The sequence below is a fragment of the Rhinichthys klamathensis genome, unplaced genomic scaffold (genome assembly GCF_029890125.1).
Source record: "Rhinichthys klamathensis goyatoka isolate OS25496 unplaced genomic scaffold, OSU_Roscu_1.1 h1tg000437l_1, whole genome shotgun sequence".
In the NCBI taxonomy this organism is placed as follows: Eukaryota; Metazoa; Chordata; class Actinopteri; order Cypriniformes; family Leuciscidae; genus Rhinichthys; species Rhinichthys klamathensis.
Genome location: NW_026606933.1, coordinates 629250 through 649369, shown reverse-complemented (window position 1 = coordinate 649369; position 20120 = coordinate 629250). Strand labels below are relative to the sequence as shown.

General features: G+C 37.0%; 2 protein-coding genes across 3 annotated transcripts; both read right to left on the bottom strand.

Moving 5' to 3' along the window:
• Window positions 1–406: 406 nt before the first annotated feature.
• olfm4.1 (olfactomedin 4, tandem duplicate 1) lies at window positions 407–3495 on the bottom strand. 2 transcript variants are annotated; one of them, XM_056236087.1, is made up of 5 exons: window positions 3390–3495; window positions 2771–2920; window positions 2474–2686; window positions 1418–1565; window positions 407–1340 (listed from the first exon to the last, which is right to left on the bottom strand). In XM_056236087.1, exons 1-5 carry the CDS (start codon window positions 3441–3443, stop codon window positions 508–510), a joined length of 1398 nt encoding a protein of 465 aa, XP_056092062.1. In that variant the 5' UTR covers window positions 3444–3495; the 3' UTR covers window positions 407–507. The 2 variants fall into 2 exon arrangements, with proteins under 2 accessions (XP_056092062.1, XP_056092061.1); XM_056236086.1 differs by having other exon boundaries at window positions 2771–2926; window positions 3390–3486.
• A 1909-nt stretch (window positions 3496–5404) lies between these two features.
• Window positions 5405–16954, bottom strand: LOC130071331 (leucine-rich repeat-containing protein 74A). The gene is made up of 12 exons (XM_056236066.1): window positions 16745–16954; window positions 16565–16672; window positions 16377–16470; window positions 15521–15570; window positions 15207–15288; window positions 15041–15126; window positions 12615–12809; window positions 12173–12268; window positions 11394–11537; window positions 8958–9062; window positions 8255–8340; window positions 5405–5984 (listed from the first exon to the last, which is right to left on the bottom strand). The coding sequence occupies exons 1-12, from the start codon at window positions 16952–16954 to the stop codon at window positions 5429–5431; spliced, it is 1812 nt and encodes a 603-aa protein (XP_056092041.1). The 3' UTR covers window positions 5405–5428.
• Between the last annotated feature and the right edge of the window lie 3166 nt (window positions 16955–20120).

Sequence of the window (20120 nt, the reverse complement as noted above, 5' to 3'; positions counted from 1 at the left end):
ATCAGCGTTAAAACCAAACTTTCCACACAGTTACACATTTACCACATGGCAGGTAAAATTGTTGTGCCAAAGCAAATTTACCCTCATAAGATGTATCATACAGGGTACAATATAAAATATTTTGTTTCAATGTAATATTAGGGTTGCATTTGTAGTGGCGTAATGATATCTTCGTAGTTATCATTCGGGAATGGTCCAACTGTTACTCAGTATATTGCATGGTTGAGCATTTATGATAATCAAAAGACTTCCATTCAAGAATTCTGTTTAGAATTTCACTCTTAAAGATGCATTGATCACAAAAACTGTATTTATTAACAATAGTAGATTAATCGTGACTCTGCATAGTTTGAAGAAGATTAAGAAATAAGGAATTCAAAGACAAAAATGATTTTTTATAAGAAGAAATCTCACTTAAATCATAATGCTCATAAGATTTTATTACACAAAGTGAAATACAGCACATTCATTGCTGTTCTGTTTTTGACAGCTTAATAAATTCTCAGGTCAGCCAGTCAAGAGTTTATCTCTTGAGCCCTCGTGGTTGAACCAAACATGATAGCTGACGTAATAACCATTGTTGTACATGTAAAGTTTCTGATCGGTGGGGTTGTAGTCCAGGTAAACATAGGAGTCCTGGAACTTCTCAAAGGGAACACTAACATAGCTTTCCTTTTCTGTGCGAGTGTCAAAGGTGTAAAAGATCTCTTCAGTTTTAGAGTCTACAGACCGTGTGGCATACAGAACCCCGCACACCATAAAAGTGTTTCCTACAGATGGTTTGTAAATACTGGTCTGCCAAACTTTCTCTACCTCAAATGTCTCCTCGTTGATCTTCCCTAAAACCAGTTTACCCTTCGATTCCTCCGTGGCGTACGTTACCCACAGGCCGGACTCATCGGCTGCGAAGTCCAGGTTCTGGTTGGGCGAGTAATGGTATGAGAATCTAGTGCTGGCCTTGGGAATCACCTTGTACTGAGCTTTTACACTGGTCATGTTGAACTTTGCCATACCAAAAGTGCTTCTGAACTGATAGTACAAGGTGTTTTCTCGCACAATGTAGTTGTTTCCAGTGCCTTGCCAATCATATTGACTTCTGACAAAAAGCTCATGTTTCTTAAAGACCTGTCTCATGATCAGCTTGTAGTAGTCAGAGTACTGTGTGATTTTAGAGACCAGAGTGTCCGTAAAGCCGTAGTACCAGTGCATGTTCTCAGAGCCGGGCAAGGGCTTGGAGTCTTTACCCCATCCTCCATACTTGAAACCTCCATTCAAGTCTCCGTTTAGCTGGCTGATGATGGGTTTGCTGATTCTTCTAATTCCACTGTGATTGCAGATTCCTGTTAAAACAAGTTAATTAGTTAATAAATTATTCAAGACAGGTACACATTCAGTATTTTGATACAAAAAGACTTACCGATGTTGGGGTTAAAGATTTCATTATGGCGTATCTCACACGCCTCTAGTTTCTGCTGAAGAATTAAATATTCTCGACGTGTCACAAGAACCAGGTTCTTGTCGTAGGTGATCTCCAATTGAGTCAGCACAGAAACCATAACACTGATCTGTTTTCATCAAAAAGAAAATTTGATCAAGTTAATCTCAAGCCAAAGGCAGGAAATAACCCAGAATAGTCACAGAGTTCACATGCATGCAATTATGCAATATGCAATTTTATAGTCTCCAATTCACCTCAAGTAACACTTACTTAGAGAACATGCAAACTCAACCTATTTTGTTGATCCTGGAACAACATTCCTGTCTTAATTTGATCCCAACCATATCCCTATCCTAAACCTAAACCTAACCATAACTTATCTCTAAAATCAGAGGGAAATGATAGGTGAATAATAATGATGTAGAAGCACCTAGACCTGTTTGTAAGCTTAAACTCTAAAATCGTCCCTCAAATATGATTGTTTGTTTGGAATGTCAACCGAGATGTTGATCCAGGAACGCGTTGTATTTGGTCAAATCACGTTCACCTAATACAGAAAGGCCTCTCGAGCCAAGCAGGAATAAAATGGGACTTTCTTGTTGGACGCAGCAGTGCTACCCACTGAGCCACCGCATGAGAACTAGAAACTCAAAAAGACCAACTTTGATTGTTAGCTGAGCAAAGACTCGCCTGGACATTGGCAAGAGTTTGAAGGTTAAATACCCTGCTGAAAAGGCCAGCATGAATCTCCATGCCAGACTGGTTTTGACTGGTTAGTGTTTTTTTTTTGGTGCTAGAGTAGCTGTTTATCCAGCTTTACCATGCTGTAACACCAGCTTAGCTGGTGAAAATTAGTTTGTGACTGTCGCTTGAAATCTACGGGAAAAGTTATAGTTGAAAAATTTGGCCTTGGAACAGGGATTTTTGGAAAGAATCAAACTCAAGCTTTTAAAAAGCTGTAGGTTTGCTTTGTCAACCCAACCATTTTTTAAAGTGCTGTTTATGCTGACTGATCAGAGGTTCAGAAAGTGTCACCTGTTCGCGTATGGTTATTAGCACGGCAGAGGTGGTTTGTATAGACGCCTGCAGTTCCACAATTAGAGCCTCCACTTGCATGATCTTGATTTTCACCTCCTCCAAGTGGAGCTCACTGTAGGAGTCGGGGTTATTCTCCATCAGCTTGATCAGCACTGTCAGGTTTGTTATCTTTGCTATGTAGATGCTTAGTTTAACCTCGTAAGTCTCCACCTGTACAAGAACCGTTAAAGAACCGTTACAGCATCTGCATGTTACTTCAGTTTAGTTTCATGAGTTATTAAGATTGTACCAAACCTTGCTAATCTCTATCTCCAGTTTGTGGTTGATCTCAACTGCTATGCTCTCCAGCGAGATGAGCTCTCCGATTGGAAATGTGCTGTTGGGCAGGAAAGCCTCACATATGCATTCTCCACTGGGATCTCCACTGCCCTCAGTCCAGAGACTCTGTGCCTATAGAAGAGAGGTGAAAGCCATAAGTCTTTCTCTTCTACATCAGTTTGGATTCATGTATTTGTTAATTAAAGTGATTTACATTGCATTCAAGGAATTCATCTTAGTTCATGCCTTCACTTTGAATTAAACCCATGACCTTGGTGTTGCTGGTGCCTTGCTCTACTGCGGGCATGACAAAATAATACCAGTTCTTACCCACCTCAAGTTCTAGCATCAAAGTATGAATAAATTCAATCTGTTCGTCATATAAAGCGATCAAGTCTCTCTTCGCTTTAAAATCTATGAGTGAGCATGGTTTCTCTGGTGTCTCCTAAACTGGAATAATTTTATATTGTTAAACCATTCAAATCTCATCTTAAGACCTACTTTTTCATTTTGCTGCAGAGTCAAAGCATTGATCTGCTTACTGTTAATTTATCTGTAAAGAACTAAAGAACATCAAGAAATAAACTGAACTCACCCCCTCGACAACAGCAGACCCGAAGAGGACGAAATAAAGTAGTGTGACGATCATCGTGCATCAGTTAGTTGTGTTGCAGGAACAGAGCTCTCTGGCTTTTAAAGACCATCTTATCTTATATGCCATAAACAGCATCTGGATTTTTCACAGTATATTGTCTGACAAATGACGATGTTCAAATTTGTCTTTTACACGACACTGTTAAGGCAATTTATTTTATGGATTTAAGGCAGTGGGAATAAACTTGAAACTGAGAGAGGAAAAAACAGGTGTGTTTTCACATGAAATATGTAATCAGCAGTTCAGGACAAGACTCGGCTGTGTTGTGTAATTTAGATAAACTAGCACTTAGAAAGGAATGATGTAAAGAAACACTTACGGATGTTTATCATCATCAGGTCACCCAAATTATTATTGAGAAATAGGATATTAAAAAGAAAAAACTTCTCTCTTAAGCAAAATTAACTATGGTCCCAAATTAGCAAGACACTATCGAGTAACTTAATTTGGGCTAAATCTGCAACCCTGTAAATATTTTGAGCAATAAATCATAACCAGCAATTTCTTTTCAATTTATACTGATAGCAGCTATAATTTGGAATTGACAAATAAATGGTATGTGTATCCTGGTGCTTTGTATGCTACGTTAAAGTGGCATTTAGAAAATTACTGAAGCAGTATTTAGGAGAAGTATTGGTGTTAGAAGACATGACCATGCTATATGTAATATATATATATATATATATATATATATAAATAAAGCTATACATAACTTTCCTGGAGCTCTTCAAATCATTTAAATACTTTTTCATTTACTTAATTTGGGGAATCGGCCTGGAATCACATACACTAAAATCGTCTCTTTCTGTCAATTTAAATTTTATTGATGATGTCAAACATTTTACATTCACATTTCCAAATAATTTGCATACAGATAAAACAGTGCAAAACAACAAACATAAATATGAGGAAAAAAACTATACGGTATAATTGACAAACTAAGATAAAAGTCCCCTGCATTGACACCATGGAAACTTCCAGATCTCCAATATAGCTGCGTCTGAAACCACATACTGTCAGAGCATGTACTGCATTTGATGTGGAATGAACTTCTCGAAGGAAGCACAGCAAGAAGGTTCCCGGTTCGAGACCCGGCTGAAAGCTGGGGAACATTCTGTGTGGAGTTTGACCCGCATCCCAAATAGCAACAGAGTCTGTGCCAAATCCGGCTTACATTTGGCACTCCTGACTTGATTCTGGCATTTTGCAATCTTGTGTCAAAAGGCATTAGGCTGAGTTCTGAGTATTTTTCGTTGTTTTTTATCAGCATCAATAACACTTTATACTTTGCATTTGCTTGGTTTCTGTTGTTTAAAAAAAACCCTAACATTTCTAAATATACAAATATTCTAAAGCGGCTGTATTCTGACTGTTGTTGGTGAGTTCTGGGGTAAAGGGGGTGGCAGTTTGGGCTCTTTTCTGGCTGGCATTTGAGGATCCTGGCCCAGTTAATGCTGATTTCTGGGGACATGGAAGTTGTTGTGGGTGAGTTTTGGTCTGCTTCCGGCATGGATCTGGTTAACTTTTTGCAGGTAGCTTCTGGGCCAATCTTGGGCCATATTTCCATGTGGTCCAAACTTACAGCCAAAAATCAACCAGATTGGTCCCAAAATCAATTTGCTATCAGGGATATAGTCCGACTGTAGGGTAAACCAGAGTCCCCAGAGGAAACCCTCCAAAAATTACATAAAGTATACTGCATTAGACTAAACTGGGAAGGGTCACAGCACTTGCATATTGTTGTCCTATTGTTAGTTAAACTGCTTCTATTGCTCTACTCATTTGTAAGTCGCTTTGGATAAAAGCGTCTGCTAAATGATTAAATGTAAAATGTTAAAAAGGACAAGAAATACCATAAAAATTGTCCATATATCCCATGTGCTACATTGTAAGTTTTCTGAATGTAGTTATTCACTGAAAATGTTCTCTTTGTGGAGCTTGACAGGCATGGACACCATATCCTTTTGCCATTATATCTTTTATTTTATTTTCTTGGTCTTCTTTTTCTTCCCTTTAGCCTTTGCTTTGCTGGCGGGCTCAGGGTTTAGCGCCGGCCTGGATCTGGTCAGGTCAGCAGTGGGGCTGAGTTTGCTGCTGGCCACACTCGGGTTAGACGTGGAGTGCAATCCTTGAGCAGAAGAGGGTTTGCTGGTCGATGGTTTAGGGATGCTGGCGAAAAGATTCGGTTGTGAATATGAGCGCATGTCTGGTGATCTCGAGGGGTTCCCTATCATGGGAAGGTGCACATGCTCGCTGCTCATGTTATTGACGGAGTAGCGGCTGCTGTTGGACATGATTATATGGTGCCAGGAGCTGAGCGGCGTGGCAGAGAAGTGCTGAGGGCCGCTGGAGTCCTCTTTGCCGACTCCGGGTGATATTATCATGGAGCTCCGTGGAGTGACGGCCTCTACGGCGCTCTCAAAGGTTTTGAGGATCCTGTCGCTCTTCTGCTTCTCCTTCTTCTGCCGTGACTCCACTTTACGCAGTTGGCGCCGGTGGTCTCGCATCATCTGTTTCCTAGTATCTGCCAGGCCTCTGTGGGGTAGTAAGGCAATAGTTCAGCAATAATAGGCACTTGAAGGTATTTTTGATCAGCAAAGGGCAATGAGAATGGAAAGTGGTGTAACAAACCTATATTTCTATGCTTATTCCTAGAATGTAATGCACAGATTCAATCTTTTGACCATGCCCGTTTTATTGTCCCCCCTTTTTACATTCAACTTACGCCTTGACTTGTGTCTGATATCTGTATATACATAAATCTCCCGCTCAAACTGAAGATTGCATTGGCTTTTAATGTGAGCGCCACATTGACCCTCAAGTGTTTAACGGGTTGAATGTCGGTCAGTTGAGAAGTATGGGTAAGACCTAGAAGGCAAGGGTGGTGGGAATAAGTTTACACGTTTCACAAAATGGAATTATGGGTTCAAAAGAAGCTTTGAGTTTTGTGCAAGTGCTTACGTTTGTGAATGCGCAAACATCTTTCCCTCACTATCGCACACTGGGGAATCGGATTTATGTGTTTAGACGTAGGCTCGATGAATGATATAAAATTTGGACTTGACAGATCGTTTTTTCTGTTTACACCAAATGTGCCGCACTCATCCTAAAGAGTGAAGCCAAAGCATTTTAGTCTCTTCCTGGTTTCTGGCTATAGAGTTATCTTTCATGGGATAGAGTTATCTGAACTACCCCCGAAGTGCAACTAACACACAGGCAGAGCCAGGTGTCTGGTTACAGGACACATTAAGACTGATAAGACTGTTTTATGACGCAAATGAATTTAGAGAGAGTTTTGTCTCGTGTTGAAAAGGACAAATAACCCCTTTTAATCCTACATATTCTATATATAACCACTTGAGAAATGTATAAACATGTATCCAATTTCCCCATCTCATGATTTTCCTTTTATAGGGTCTGGCCCTTGTATTAATTCAAACTCTTTTGGATTAATGTTTCAGAATTAATGTTTGCATACTATGGTTAATTAAGATCACATGTGTACCATGTTTCGCATCTATGAGTTTTTGTTTTAATGAACTGTCCTAAATGATCATTTACATTATATGTTGATACCTATGCAACATATTAGTATTATAAGAATCTTTAATAGTTTCTCCATCGACACCCAATCAAAGGTTTCCCTCCGAAAGTACAATTCCTCATTGGCTCACTTAAATCCTGAGGGTGTGACATCTTCACACTTTAAAGATCAGATCACTGATAACAAGATCACGGCCGATAACTCTGATGCGAAGATGATGCTGAGCTAGAAGTCTTCTAAGGACCCCTAAGTTTGTGCCAGGCTGAAGGGCGTGTTAGAACTGATGGTTTGCTTAAGGCTGTTGATCTGCTGAATTTTAAACAGTGCTATAACTTCTTTCTTGCTTTCCTGTATTCTGCTTCATCTCTATCTTTCCCTTGGTAAACTGTATGCATGTGTGTGTGTATGTTAGATTAGTTTAAGTGTTTAATGTAGTTACTAAAGTCTTTTTTGTTTCGCATGTAAAGTTGTCCGTGTTTCCCGCACATATACTGGAGTCACTAATCATGCAGAGGTTGGCTATGCTCTGAGTAGTACTGTACAGTAAGAAAGTTATTTCCCTTACCCTGGAAATTAACATTTCTTAGAATTAATAAATAATTTATACTGAGCCGTTGCTGGACGAACAGATTAGTTGATTGTGGTATTAATTATTCTACATCAAGTTAATTTCTATTAACTGCTCCAAATATTTATAATTAATTATAAAGGGTTATAATTATTTATTTAATATTTCCCGTGGGCTAATTTACTACACAAGCCAAAAAAACAAACAAAAAAAACAGTTACACTTCAAATGTTGTTGTTTTTTTCGATGATGGTTTCTTTCATTTTAGGTAGTTCTTATAATGCTGACGTATGTATATTTAATTAACTGTCACGACCCTGGTACAGGCTAATTACAGTCACTGACTGGGATTTCACCATTTCCTGTCACCCCTAAAATTAAAGCACCACCTCCTTTAATGATGACATTAAAGGTTTGATGACTAATGGCCCTGAAAACAAGGTGATAATTATAACAGCCAAACAACAGCTAATACAAACAAATTAAACATACAAGAAATACTCACAAAGTAACACAGCTTGCTAGGGTATCGATCAGAGTTTATGATTTATGACCTTCTGTAAGTGTGTGAACATGATCATAAAGTTACAGTATTGGTGAGAACGATCCCGGTCTCTGTGCTTTATCATGCATTTAATATTTAATGACTACATTATCTCAGTGTTTGTGTTAGAGCAGTAAAAGACAGTCCACCTGTAGTCCACTATGCCTGTTCGGTCTCGGTCCAGTCTCTGAATCAACTCCTCAATCTGGAATCTCTCCAGTGGGATGCTGGATTGCTGAGGTGGGACCAGAAATACAACACATGTCAGTTGATGCTCAGGGTTAGGTTCTTACATAGTTTTACACTACCAGACGTTTGGACTCATCTACTCATTTTTAAACTATTTTCTACAGAATAATAGTGCAGTCCCAGATGACCGAGAACATTCTCAGAACACTGGCTAAAGTTCGGGCAAGGTTCTCTCAAAGTTATGAACTAACGTTAATAGAACCTTTGTTCAGAATTATCTGGTCTTTAATAATTTTAGCACAAAAACATTTATTTATTTCTGAAACATTTTAGTTGGATGTTTGTTTAACATTTAAAAAAAAATGTAATTAGTTTAGGAATTTTCAGAAACAAAATTAACGTTCCTGGAATGTTTGCAAAATGATGAAATGGAATGTTCCCTTAACATTCAGAAATAATGTTGTCATAACTTAATGGGAATGGTAGCAAAACGTTCTTAGAACATATTTTTGTTGGCTGGGGTGATGATGAACAAATAAAAACTCTCTTTTATTTGAGCTTCTTCATTGTCTAGATTGCAGCTCTGCTCCCTCTGGACATTTCCTGCAACTTCATGGATTTGTAATTTTAGAAAAATGGGACTTTTAAAGACAGTATCAATACCTGAACGGCTTTTCTGAAGTCTACGACAGGAACGCGCATTGTCCCATCCTTGTCGATGTTACGGAAGAAGTCCCACAGACGAAGCTTGCGTTGATCAAGGTAATCCTTCGAAAAGACAATTCAGCAAAACCGCCAGACGTGAGAAATACAAAAATCCAAAATTTGTCAATTTGCTAATTATACTTAAACTTCATAAAAGTGCATCCATCCATGATAAAAGTGCATCTGTCCATCATAAAAATGCATCTGTCCATCATAAAAGTGCATCTATCCATGATAAAAGTGCATCTGTCCATCATAAAAGTGTATCTATCCATCATAAAAGTGCATCTATCCATCATAAAAGTGCATCTATCCATCATAAAAGTGCATCTGTCCATCATAAAAGTGCACCTATCCATCATAAAAGTGCATCTATCCATCATAAAAGTGCATCTGTCCTTCATAAAAGTGCATCTGTCCATCATAAAAGTGCATCCATCCATTATAAAAGTGCATCCATCCATGATAAAAGTGCATCTGTCCATCATAAAAGTGCATCTGTCCATCATAAAAGTGCATCTATCCATTATAAAAGTGCATCCATCCATGATAAAAGTGCATCTGTCCATCATAAAAGTGCATCTGTCCATCATAAAAGTGCATCTGTCCATCATAAAAGTGCATCTATCCATGATAAAAGTGCATCTGTCCATCATAAAAGTGCATCTGTCCATCATAAAAGTGTATCTATCCATCATAAAATAAAAGTGCATCTGTCCATCATAAAAGTGCATCTGTCCATCATAAAAGTGCATCTGTCCATCATAAAAATGCATCTGTCCATCATAAAAGTGCATCTATCCATGATAAAAGTGCATCTGTCCATCATAAAAGTGTATCTATCCATCATAAAAGTGCATCTATCCATCCTAAAAGTGCATCTATCCATCATAAAAGTGCATCTGTCCATCATAAAAGTGTATCTATCCATCATAAAAGTGCATCTATCCATCATAAAAGTGCATCTATCCATCATAAAAGTGCATCTATCCATCATAAAAGTGCATCTATCCATCATAAAAGTGCATCTATCCATCATAAAAGTGCATCTGTCCTTCATAAAAGTGCATCTGTCCATCATAAAAGTGTATCTATCCATCATAAAAGTGCATCTGTCCTTCATAAAAGTGCATCTGTCCATCATAAAAGTGCATCTGTCCATCATAAAAGTGTATCTATCCATCATAAAAGTGCATCTATCCATCATAAAAGTGCATCTATCCATCATAAAAGTGCATCTATCCATCATAAAAGTGCATCTGTCCTTCATAAAAGTGCATCTGTCCATCATAAAAGTGCATCTATCCATTATAAAAAGTGCATCCATCCATGATAAAAGTGCATCTGTCCATCATAAAAGTGCATCTGTCCATCATAAAAGTGCTTCTATCCTTCATAAAAGTGCATCTGTCCATCATAAAAGTGCATCTATCCATCATAAAAGTGCATCTGTCCATCATAAAAGTGCATCTATCCATCATAAAAGTGCATCTATCCTTCATAAAAGTGCATCTATCCTTCATAAAAGTGCATCTATCCTTCATAAAAGTGCATCTATCCTTCATAAAAGTGCATCTGTCCATCATAAAAGTGCATCTGTCCATCATAAAAGTGCATCTATCCATCCATCATAAAAGTGCATCTGTCCATCATAAAAGTGCATCTGTCCATCATAAAAGTGCATCTTTCTATCATAAAAGTGCATCTATCCTTCATAAAAGTGCATCTATCCATCATAAAAGTGCATCTATCCTTCATAAAAGTGCATCTGTCCATCATAAAAGTGCATCTATCCATCATAAAAGTGCATCTTTTCATCATAAAAGTGCATCTGTCCATCAAAAAAGTGCATCTTTCTATCATAAAAGTGCATCTATCCTTCATAAAAGTGCATCTATCCATCATAAAAGTGCATCTTTCTATCATAAAAGTGCATCTATCCATCATAAAAGTGCATCTATCCATCATAAAAGTGCATCTATCCATCATAAAAGTGCATCTGTCCATCATAAAAGTGCATCTATCCATCATAAAAGTGCATCTGTCCATCATAAAAGTGCATCTATCCATCATAAAAGTGCATCTGTCCATCATAAAAGTGCATCTATCCATCATAAAAGTGCATCTGTCCATCATAAAAGTGCATCTTTCTATCATAAAAGTGCATCTATCTTTCATAAAAGTGCATCTATCCATCATAAAAGTGCATCTATCCTTCATAAAAGTGCATCTATCCATCATAAAAGTGCATCTATCCATCATAAATTTGTCTGAAATAAAAATGTCATATACACCTAGGATGACTTGAGGGTGAGTAAATCATGGGGTAATTGTCATTTTTGGGTGAACTATCCCTTTAAGCCGTTTTAATTCCCCTGAGTGTAGAGTATATACCTGAATGACTTTCATGGGGTCAATGCGTTTCCGGGGCTTTTTGGCGATAAAGCCTCCAACGCCTCCATACTGCACCTCCAGACTGGGGTGTTCCTGACAGATCAACTCTAAGAGCTGCACGAAGTTCTCATTCACCAGCACGTTCTACAGCACAACAAACATCATGTGCAAAGAAAACACATTTTACTTCAATTCTGTATTTTACTGTAATATTCAGTTCACCAGTGGTTCTCATTTATATGCTCAGATATATGCAACTAACCACTGTTAGAACAGAAAAAGGACAAAACACTTCCTGTCTGTGATATCAGAGGTCATAAAGGTCAATTAAACTCTACAGAATTTTACACAAATACAAATCACATTAAAAGACATATTTATAAAAAATGAAAATATGGAAGCCTGTATTTATGGCAGCTTGTTTCCACCAGGGAATAAAAAAAAAAAAAGGTAATTATATTTTTTTCATAATTCTGACTTGTTTTCTTGCAATTGCAAGATTATATCTCTCAATTCTGACTTTATAACTCGCAATTGTGAGAAGAAAAATCTATACTTAATCTATTTTTCTTTATGCCTTTATCTTTTACATTATGTAAATGTACTGTACTGTAGATTCCCTTTTTGTTTGCCTTATCAGAACAATAAATCAAGTTTAATAAAAAAATACATTATTTTGCATACTGATTAGTCTATGCAGGTTATGCTCATGTTAATACATTTAGTAGGAGAAGCAGACTGTGAACTTTGCTGGCTCCTAAAGCCAAAGCAGCACTCACACATATGTTGATCTCCTCAATGGCGGTTTTCGGTGTGTTCTTGACCACATTGATCAAAGTAAGAGCCCCCTCTACTGTCAAAGAGTTATACGCCAGCTGGAAGGAAACTATTATCAGTATATAAAAGCAGCTGACACTTCAAAATATGTGTAGTTTTAGTACAATTCAAAAAATATTTTCTTCCTCAGTATTTTGTCTAGTTTTCCAGTACAAATGTCTAAATATTCTTAAATCAAGATACATTTACTAGAGAAGCAAAATGATATTGTGTTAATTTCTAAAAATAAATAAATAATAATCATCAAAATTAAGCTTAAAACAGTGTAAAACCTTCATTTTGGCACATTTTTCAAAAAGTAAAAGTATCTTGATTTAAGATTGTTTAGATTTTTGTACTGGAAACTGACAAAAAAGGTGCGTCCCCACACACACACACACACACCTGCAGCACTCTGAGCGTGTCGTTGGCCTCCAGCCCTTTACACAGCAGGCCTGCTCCTTCATCAGTGATGCGGTTGTTGTTGAGGTCCAGGTGCACCAGTGTGTTGTTGAACTTCAGCGCTTCACCCAGAGCTAAAGCGCCCTCGTTCCCAAAGCCGTTCCAGGACAGGTCTAAGTGCTTCAGTGTCGTGTTGACCTGATGACAGGGAAGCCTCTGTTCATGATTTGCACAATGTGACACTGAAAAGCATGTGATCCTTCAAAAAATAATGGAAAAAAACTCACAAAATAATTTTATACTGTAAAAAATGTTTGTAATCACTGACCTTAAAGAATTTAAAATATGAATCTTGTACATACGCTTAAAATGACATGCGGCTGTTCTGTAACGTAATTGTTAAACTTTCATAAATTTTATTTTTATATTGTATATTTCTTTTTCTTGACATTGCTTGTTGTGTATTTAATGCTTTGGCAATATTGTATGTAAACACATATTAGGTAAAAATCAATTGAAACATATTGGAAAACATGATTTCTGTCACTGCTGTGAACTAGCACACAGAGTATGAAGAATATCACACACTTTATGAGTTTCTGTCCATGACAGTCCTAAACCTGCCAAGTACCAACACAATACACACACTCAGCAACATCGCCTAATCATCGTTATCTAGAAAATATCGAGATATAATTTGTCAATATTACACATCCTTAGACAGGATAATGCATCAAAATGTAATGGAGTGTGACCCGTATTACATCCGTAGGGCCGTAAATGGGTGTTTCTGCAACTACGGGCACTTTTAAGTCCCAGCAGTGAAATTTTTTATTTATGTTCAAATTTGTCATTTGATGTTTCATAAATATATCCACAGTGCCATTACACACCTTGACAAAAAATATAATTACTGATTAATGTGATTAAATATAATATTATGAAGCATTTATAGCTCAAAACACCATTTTTGTTAATGTCCCACACCTGTGGTCTCAATGTTGAGATACATAAAATAAGCTAATTTAATTACAATTTGACATTATTTCAAATGGAATTGATTAATATACAGATTCATTTACAGCACCTTAAAATTCTTTGTATTATTTACTGATCATTTTTATGATTTTTTTAACTAAATGTGCCTGTCCCACACTTTTGAGTCCTTACCGCAACAATGAAAAAAAAGCTTTTATTATGAAGTTTTATCGAACCCAAACAAGTCTAGTTTCTATGGAAACAGAAATTATCACTTGAGCACATTGCTGAGAGACTGGGCCACCACACTCCCTCACTCACAAGATACCAAAAAAAAAGGTAAACATCATCTTTTCTGCTCTAGTATTTATTGTGCGTCCTTACCATTCAGCTTAATAATTGTGTATTTTGAACTACATTTTAAAAATAAATGTATATTACTGTTAAATTCATGTATATTAAGATGCTAAGAGTCAAAACTAATGTAGTAGGGCCTTGCTAGCTGCCAAGTAGCTAAAATATTAGCAAAAATGTCATTTCCGCAACATGTCTTTACCGCAGCAAATTTAGGTGTTGCGGTAAAGACAAATTTAAGGTTTACTGTATATTAAATTACTAATATTCAGTATATTATTAGTACTGAAGCATATATTAGTATATATATATATATAAACATGAATCATCAACTTTAGGAGACAATATTTTTGAAGCAGTTAAAAGAGTAAGAGTTAATTAAATAGTTATTTACTGCAAAACTGCTACTATCTTTTACACATGCAATACCTTTTGTTTTCTGTAGCATGTTTCTTTTGTTTTTTTTGTTTTTTACAGTAGCCTATTTTTGATTTCGTGGCAGTTTAACATTGTGTCCTTACCGACACAAGATGTCATTACCGCAGCACTGCTCTATTTTCATTTGCAAAAAATATTTTAACACTTAAGCTGAGATGATTAACGCATTGAAATTGCAACATCTGTCATAAAAAGTTAAATATGTCATCTTTTGTGTGTATGGAAACAATTGACATCTAAGGTTACTGTACATTTTTTACATGGCATAGAAAAAACATGAAATTCCCTGTTTTGTATATTATTTTATTATATCAGTATTTACAAAACTGTATCAAATTTGAAAAAGCTATTTAAATATATAATTTTTTAAATAGAAATTACTAAAGAAAAATGTATAAAATGAACGTTATTGTAAAGTTGCGGTAAGGACACTTTTTAAGAAGATGACCCGAAAAACATAAAAAATAAACATGTTCCAGATTAAAATCTTAACGACTACATTCTATTTTGTGTACATTTTTATATGTATTACAGACTGTGATGGTTAAAATTGAAATTCATAGAGGTTGATTTTTTTTTAATTGGGATAGTCAAAAGTGCCCGTAGTTGCAGAAACACCCATATACTGTGTATGTGTGTGTGTGTGTGTGTGTCCACACCTTTAGTCCAGCACAGAAAGCTACAGCTCCTTTCATCCGCAGATGATTCCAGCTCAGATCAAGAACTTCTAAACCGTCATTATTTGCTGCATGAACAGACATTTAATTATTGTGGTTGCTTTAATTCTATTGTGCGTTTAACTCTATCACATCACACGCGTGTTACCGATCATCTGGCCCAGATGTTCACCGCCTCTGCCGCAGAACTGATTGTGGCTCAGATCCAGCTCCTTCACTCTGTAGTTGCTCTGAAAAGACACAGATGAGATGTTTCTACTCTCAAAAACAAAAGTTCAGTTTATACACAATTTCTTGCAATGCAACTTCTGTTTTTACGCATTACTTCTTAAAGGCACAGAGTGTAATTTGTGCACCAGTACACCTAGTGTTTTTCCTCCTTTACCCACAGAGATGAATGTGTGACTATGGTAACTGGGTTTGTTTTCTGTTCTGTTTGCTGCCATTCATTTTTATACTTACCGAAAAAGAATCTGCAAACCATTTGGCATCATGTTCAGCAAATTTATTCCCTGTGAACGTAAACATTGTGGTCTGTGTCAATGTGAATCAGGTTCACTGTGGTACTGTGCAACGGAAGCCCGTTTCTACCATACAAGTAACACAATCATGCTTTGGTAAATCATATTTATGACATAAAAGTTGAAATTATGACTTGTCAATTATGAGATAGTATTTAAATTTTGACTATCTCATGACTTAGTATGTCATAATTGACTTCTTATCTCATAATTATGAACTAGTTTGTCAGTTTTTATCTAATAATTGACTTTTTATAAATTTTGACTCAATATTATATTGAATATAATTATGACTTAATATGTATAACTTAATATAATAATTTATGACTTAGTCAATTTTGACTTCATATCATAATTAAATCATAATTGTTAGATAAAAAGTCAAAATTATCACAGTCATAATTATGAGAGTGAAAATTCTGACATGAAAAGTCATAATTATTAGATAAAAAGTGAAACTGATATACTAATTCATAATATGATATACTTACTCAATTATGACATACCAAGTCATAGTTCGTCAATTTTGACTTTTTATCTCATAATTATGACTTGGTGTATCATAATTGAGTTTATCTCATAATTATGAATTAGTATGTTAGTTTTACTTTTAATCTCGTAATTTATTATTTTATCTCTTTTCTGACTTTTTATCTCAGAATTTCACATTTTTATGAAATAATTTTGACTTAAATCTCATAATTATAACATTTTATGTCGTAAGACTTACCAAAGCATGATTTGTTTCTTCCTAGACAGAAATGGGCTTCCATATTGTGCACATATACATGAAATACCTGCAAGTTTTAATGATTTAATGGAAATGTTTTCCAAGAGCATTTTAGCAACACACTCGGCTCCAGCGGACTGAAGGTGATTGTCGGAGAGATCCTGCAAGACGCCAGATGTCACATGTTAACATTTTGCTTCCCTCTAGTGGACAGATGTATTGCAACAGGTACATGAGATGATGAGACAGACTTACAAGGTTCTGAATGGTGAAATTGGCCCTCAGCATCTCCATGAAATATCTGGCCCCTTCGGCGAGCAGAAAGTTGTCTGCTAACTCCAGTGTTGAGGTGTGCATGTCTGTCTGCGCACACAGAGGGCGAGAGCGAGCGTCAGCATCACCACATCAGCTTTAGTCCAACTAAATCTGTCTTACCACGAGGGCGATCGCGAGGGCTTTTCCTCCCAGGGGCCCGAGTCCATGGTGGTTGAGGTTAATGGTGGCGCAGCCCAGGTGTCTGAGGAAATATCTGACTGGAACGACACCCACCAGTTTACAGGCCTGCAGGTATAATGCTTCAGTCGACAAATCCTGCCTGACGCGCTTCAGCTCTGATACTGTACAAACACACACATGCTTTCTCATCGTCATCATCATCATCATCATCATCTGGTGCTGCTGAAGTAGTAATTCACTGTTTAAGAATATTACTGTATTTTTTCTTCATAATATCTTGATAAATGTCTATTTATATGTACACTGCCATTCAAAAGTTTTGGATCGGTAATCTTTTTTATGTTTTTAAGACAAGTCTCTTCTGCTCACCAAGGCTGCATTTATTTGATTAAAAATACACAAAAAAACTGTAATATTGTGAAATATTATTCGAATGTAAATCAGCTGTTTACTATGTGAATATATAGTAAAGTGTAATTTATTCCTGTGATCAAAGCTGAATTTTCAGCATCATTACTCCAGTCACATGATCCTTCAGAAATCATTCACATTAAGTAATCAGGTTGAAAGGTCACGCGTGTTCCGGGTCAGAAATGTAGGATAGGGTGAAAAACTCCGTCTCATTTTCTCCGCCAACTTCGAAATCGTCCGACATCGTTGTTTTACCTTTTATTTATTTAATTATTTTGTAAATGGCGTTTGACTCCATCTTTGCACGTTCTCTTTGTAAACACTGGGTCGGTTCTTACACCTACGTCACGCTTGACCTTTTTAACCTGATCACGTAATGTGTGTCGCATCACAGCTCGTGCAAGACCAGCATTAGTGGTTAAAAGTATATAAATGTTTATTTTGTTATAGATGTCCGCTGGTTTGTCAGACTCTTATTCCTCGGCTGGATCGTGTCGAGACTTTGAAGCTGCACTGAAACTCACATCTGGACCTTCGACCTGTTGGACACCGGTCACCGTGATTTTTCCAAGTAAGGCATGGTCCCGGATCAACATTCCTGTCCCAAAATGTAGTCCTTACCCTATCCCTACCCCTAAACCTAACCCTACCCATAACTTTTCCCTAAAATCAGAGGGTAATGAAAGGTGAATAACACTGATGTTTAAGTACTTCACCCTGGTTATAAGCCTAAACTTGACATAAACTGTAAACTTGTCCCTCAAATCGGATTGGTTGATTGGAAAGTTGATCCAGGAACATGTGGTGGTGAAATCACGTTCACCGCTGGACCTCATGAAGTCACTATATGGAGAAAATCCTGGAATGTTTTCTCAAAAACCTTCATTTCTTTTCCACTGAAGAAAGAAAGACATGAACATCTTGGATGACGTGCGGGAGAGTAAATTATCAGGACATTTTAATTCTGAAGTGAACTAATCAAGCGTAGCGTCAGTTCTGGCAGGTCACGATAGTCAAGCTCGCATCAGTGACTCTCAGCTTATCATCTACTATAGGAATACGACTCTATCACTGTATTCATATATAAGCTCATCAGTATTATCCGCAGCGATCGCGTTTCTCAGGAGCGATTACCCTCCTCCCTCCCCAGCTCCTCCTCTGTGTTTCCCCTAAGGAGGGTTATCGCTGCTCTTATTATGCTAGGCCTCATGGATGCGCAGGGAGTTCTGGCCCAGAACCACACCGCCAATCCAAACTGTATACTCAATCGATAAGTCCTGACAGAAATCCGTTAATCTAATGCTACAACTAGAAATATGATAGCATGTTTATTGGTAATTTAAATACTGAAAAGGAAATGTATTATTATAAACAGATTTAGTTGAATTTTACTGCATTTTAATTACTTAAAGTACTATTACAAATCGGCTTGTTTGGTATTGGATTTCAGCTCGGCACACAAGCCTGAAGGCTTCATAAGCGCAGCCGATTGAGATCTCCAGCGTCTCCAGTCTTACCCGGAGCGTCGGCGTCCGCCTCATCCTCTAGGATCAGCTCGTGTGGATCCTCATGTTCGGTCAGACTGAGGGAGTCCAGAGAGAGGCTGTGGACACCGATGCCGTCAGCCTTCATCTTCTACACACACGCTACACAAGCGCTCTTGCTGATGTGTGTAGGAACATGAAGCTGTACGTGTCTTAGCAACAGGTGTACATGTGACACCTGCACTCGTGCTGGAATCCGGTGAGGGAAGAGAGAGAGAGAGAGAGAGACATTAAAAATGCATGTCAGACACAGTCAGAGAGAAACTCACATTCCTACAGATGAAGCCATAGTAACAATAACATTAAACGCTTGAAAACTAGCAGAATTATCTGGAGTCCCCCTGTGGTGAAAATCCAGATTTTAATGTTGTTTATGTGTGTTTGTGGTGTTATTAATACGCTTTAAGACAAACCATGTGTAAATTCATAAGTCGACAGCATTGCTGAGTATTTTCTGCTTAAAACTGCAGTGAACCAAAGACAGTCTCAAAAACACGGTTTGAAATCGCTGGTGTTTCTGACGTCACAAACGACCTTGTAACCAATCAGATCAACGTGTGCTCGTCAACCAGTGGATCTCTGAGCTGAGGGAGTGAGTGGAGGCGGGGCTCATTTGCATATTCATAGAACCGCGCACACTAAATGAGGCGAGGGTGTCGAGTTACATTCAAGATATTTTAAGGGATGGAAAAAGGAAAAAACGTTTAAATATGTAATTTTAATGATCAAAGGTGAGTTTTAAGGGAAACAAATAATTGACTACAGGGGGGTTTTTAAAGAAATTGCCATGATAATGCATGAACAAAATAAATACAAACAATTTGCTGATTTAGTTGTTATAGCACAAAATTGAAATGATGTCCTACCTACCTTGGAAAAGACTTATCAAATGTCAAACAAATTCTCTCTTTTTTTAAATTCTCAGAATTGGTCAAATGGAATAAATCATAAAAATGTTCATGCTCAGATCAAAACATTTGTTGCTTTAAATAAAAGCATCTGCCAAATGCATAAATGTAAAAAATATTTTTTTTGATCAGAGCATGAACATTTTTATGATTTATTCCATCTGAACAGTTTTTTTTTCAAGAGTTCTTGTGCTATAACAGCATCAGTGGCTGTAACAACTAAATATTTACTTTAATAATAACAATACATTGATGCATTATAATTCTGTGCATGCTAAGCTCACTTTATACTGTATGCAAATCCTGATGCGCAAATGCACGCAGTTCTGATAACGTCATCCAATATTACCGATCAAAAACAGCTTTTATGAACTCATAACATTGCAAACAACAATCATATTCAGACACAAAATATATAAAAGATACTGTAAATAGAACGAATGCAATTTAATGAAAAACAATTAATGTTTTTAAACAATAACATGACAGATG

Bases quoted from the DNA above. Each gene is read 5' to 3' on its own strand.
- olfm4.1 (XM_056236086.1), bottom strand. From the start codon at position 3,443: ATGATCGTCACACTACTTTATTTCGTCCTCTTCGGGTCTGCTGTTGTC. The intron at 2,687-2,770 runs GTTTGGTACAAT...GTTCTTGTACAG, and splicing joins TGGAGATAGAGATTAGCAAG to GTGGAGACTTACGAGGTTAA. The intron at 1,566-2,473 runs GTGACACTTTCT...TGATGAAAACAG, and splicing joins TAATAACCATACGCGAACAG to ATCAGTGTTATGGTTTCTGT.
- LOC130071331 (XM_056236066.1), bottom strand. From the start codon at position 16,954: ATGAGAAAGCATGTGTGTGTTTGTACAGTATCAGAGCTGAAGCGCGTC. The intron at 11,538-12,172 runs GTGAGTGCTGCT...GTTGTGCTGTAG, and splicing joins TTGAGGAGATCAACATATGT to AACGTGCTGGTGAATGAGAA. The intron at 8,341-8,957 runs GTATTGATACTG...GTCCCACCTCAG, and splicing joins ACTTCAGAAAAGCCGTTCAG to CAATCCAGCATCCCACTGGA.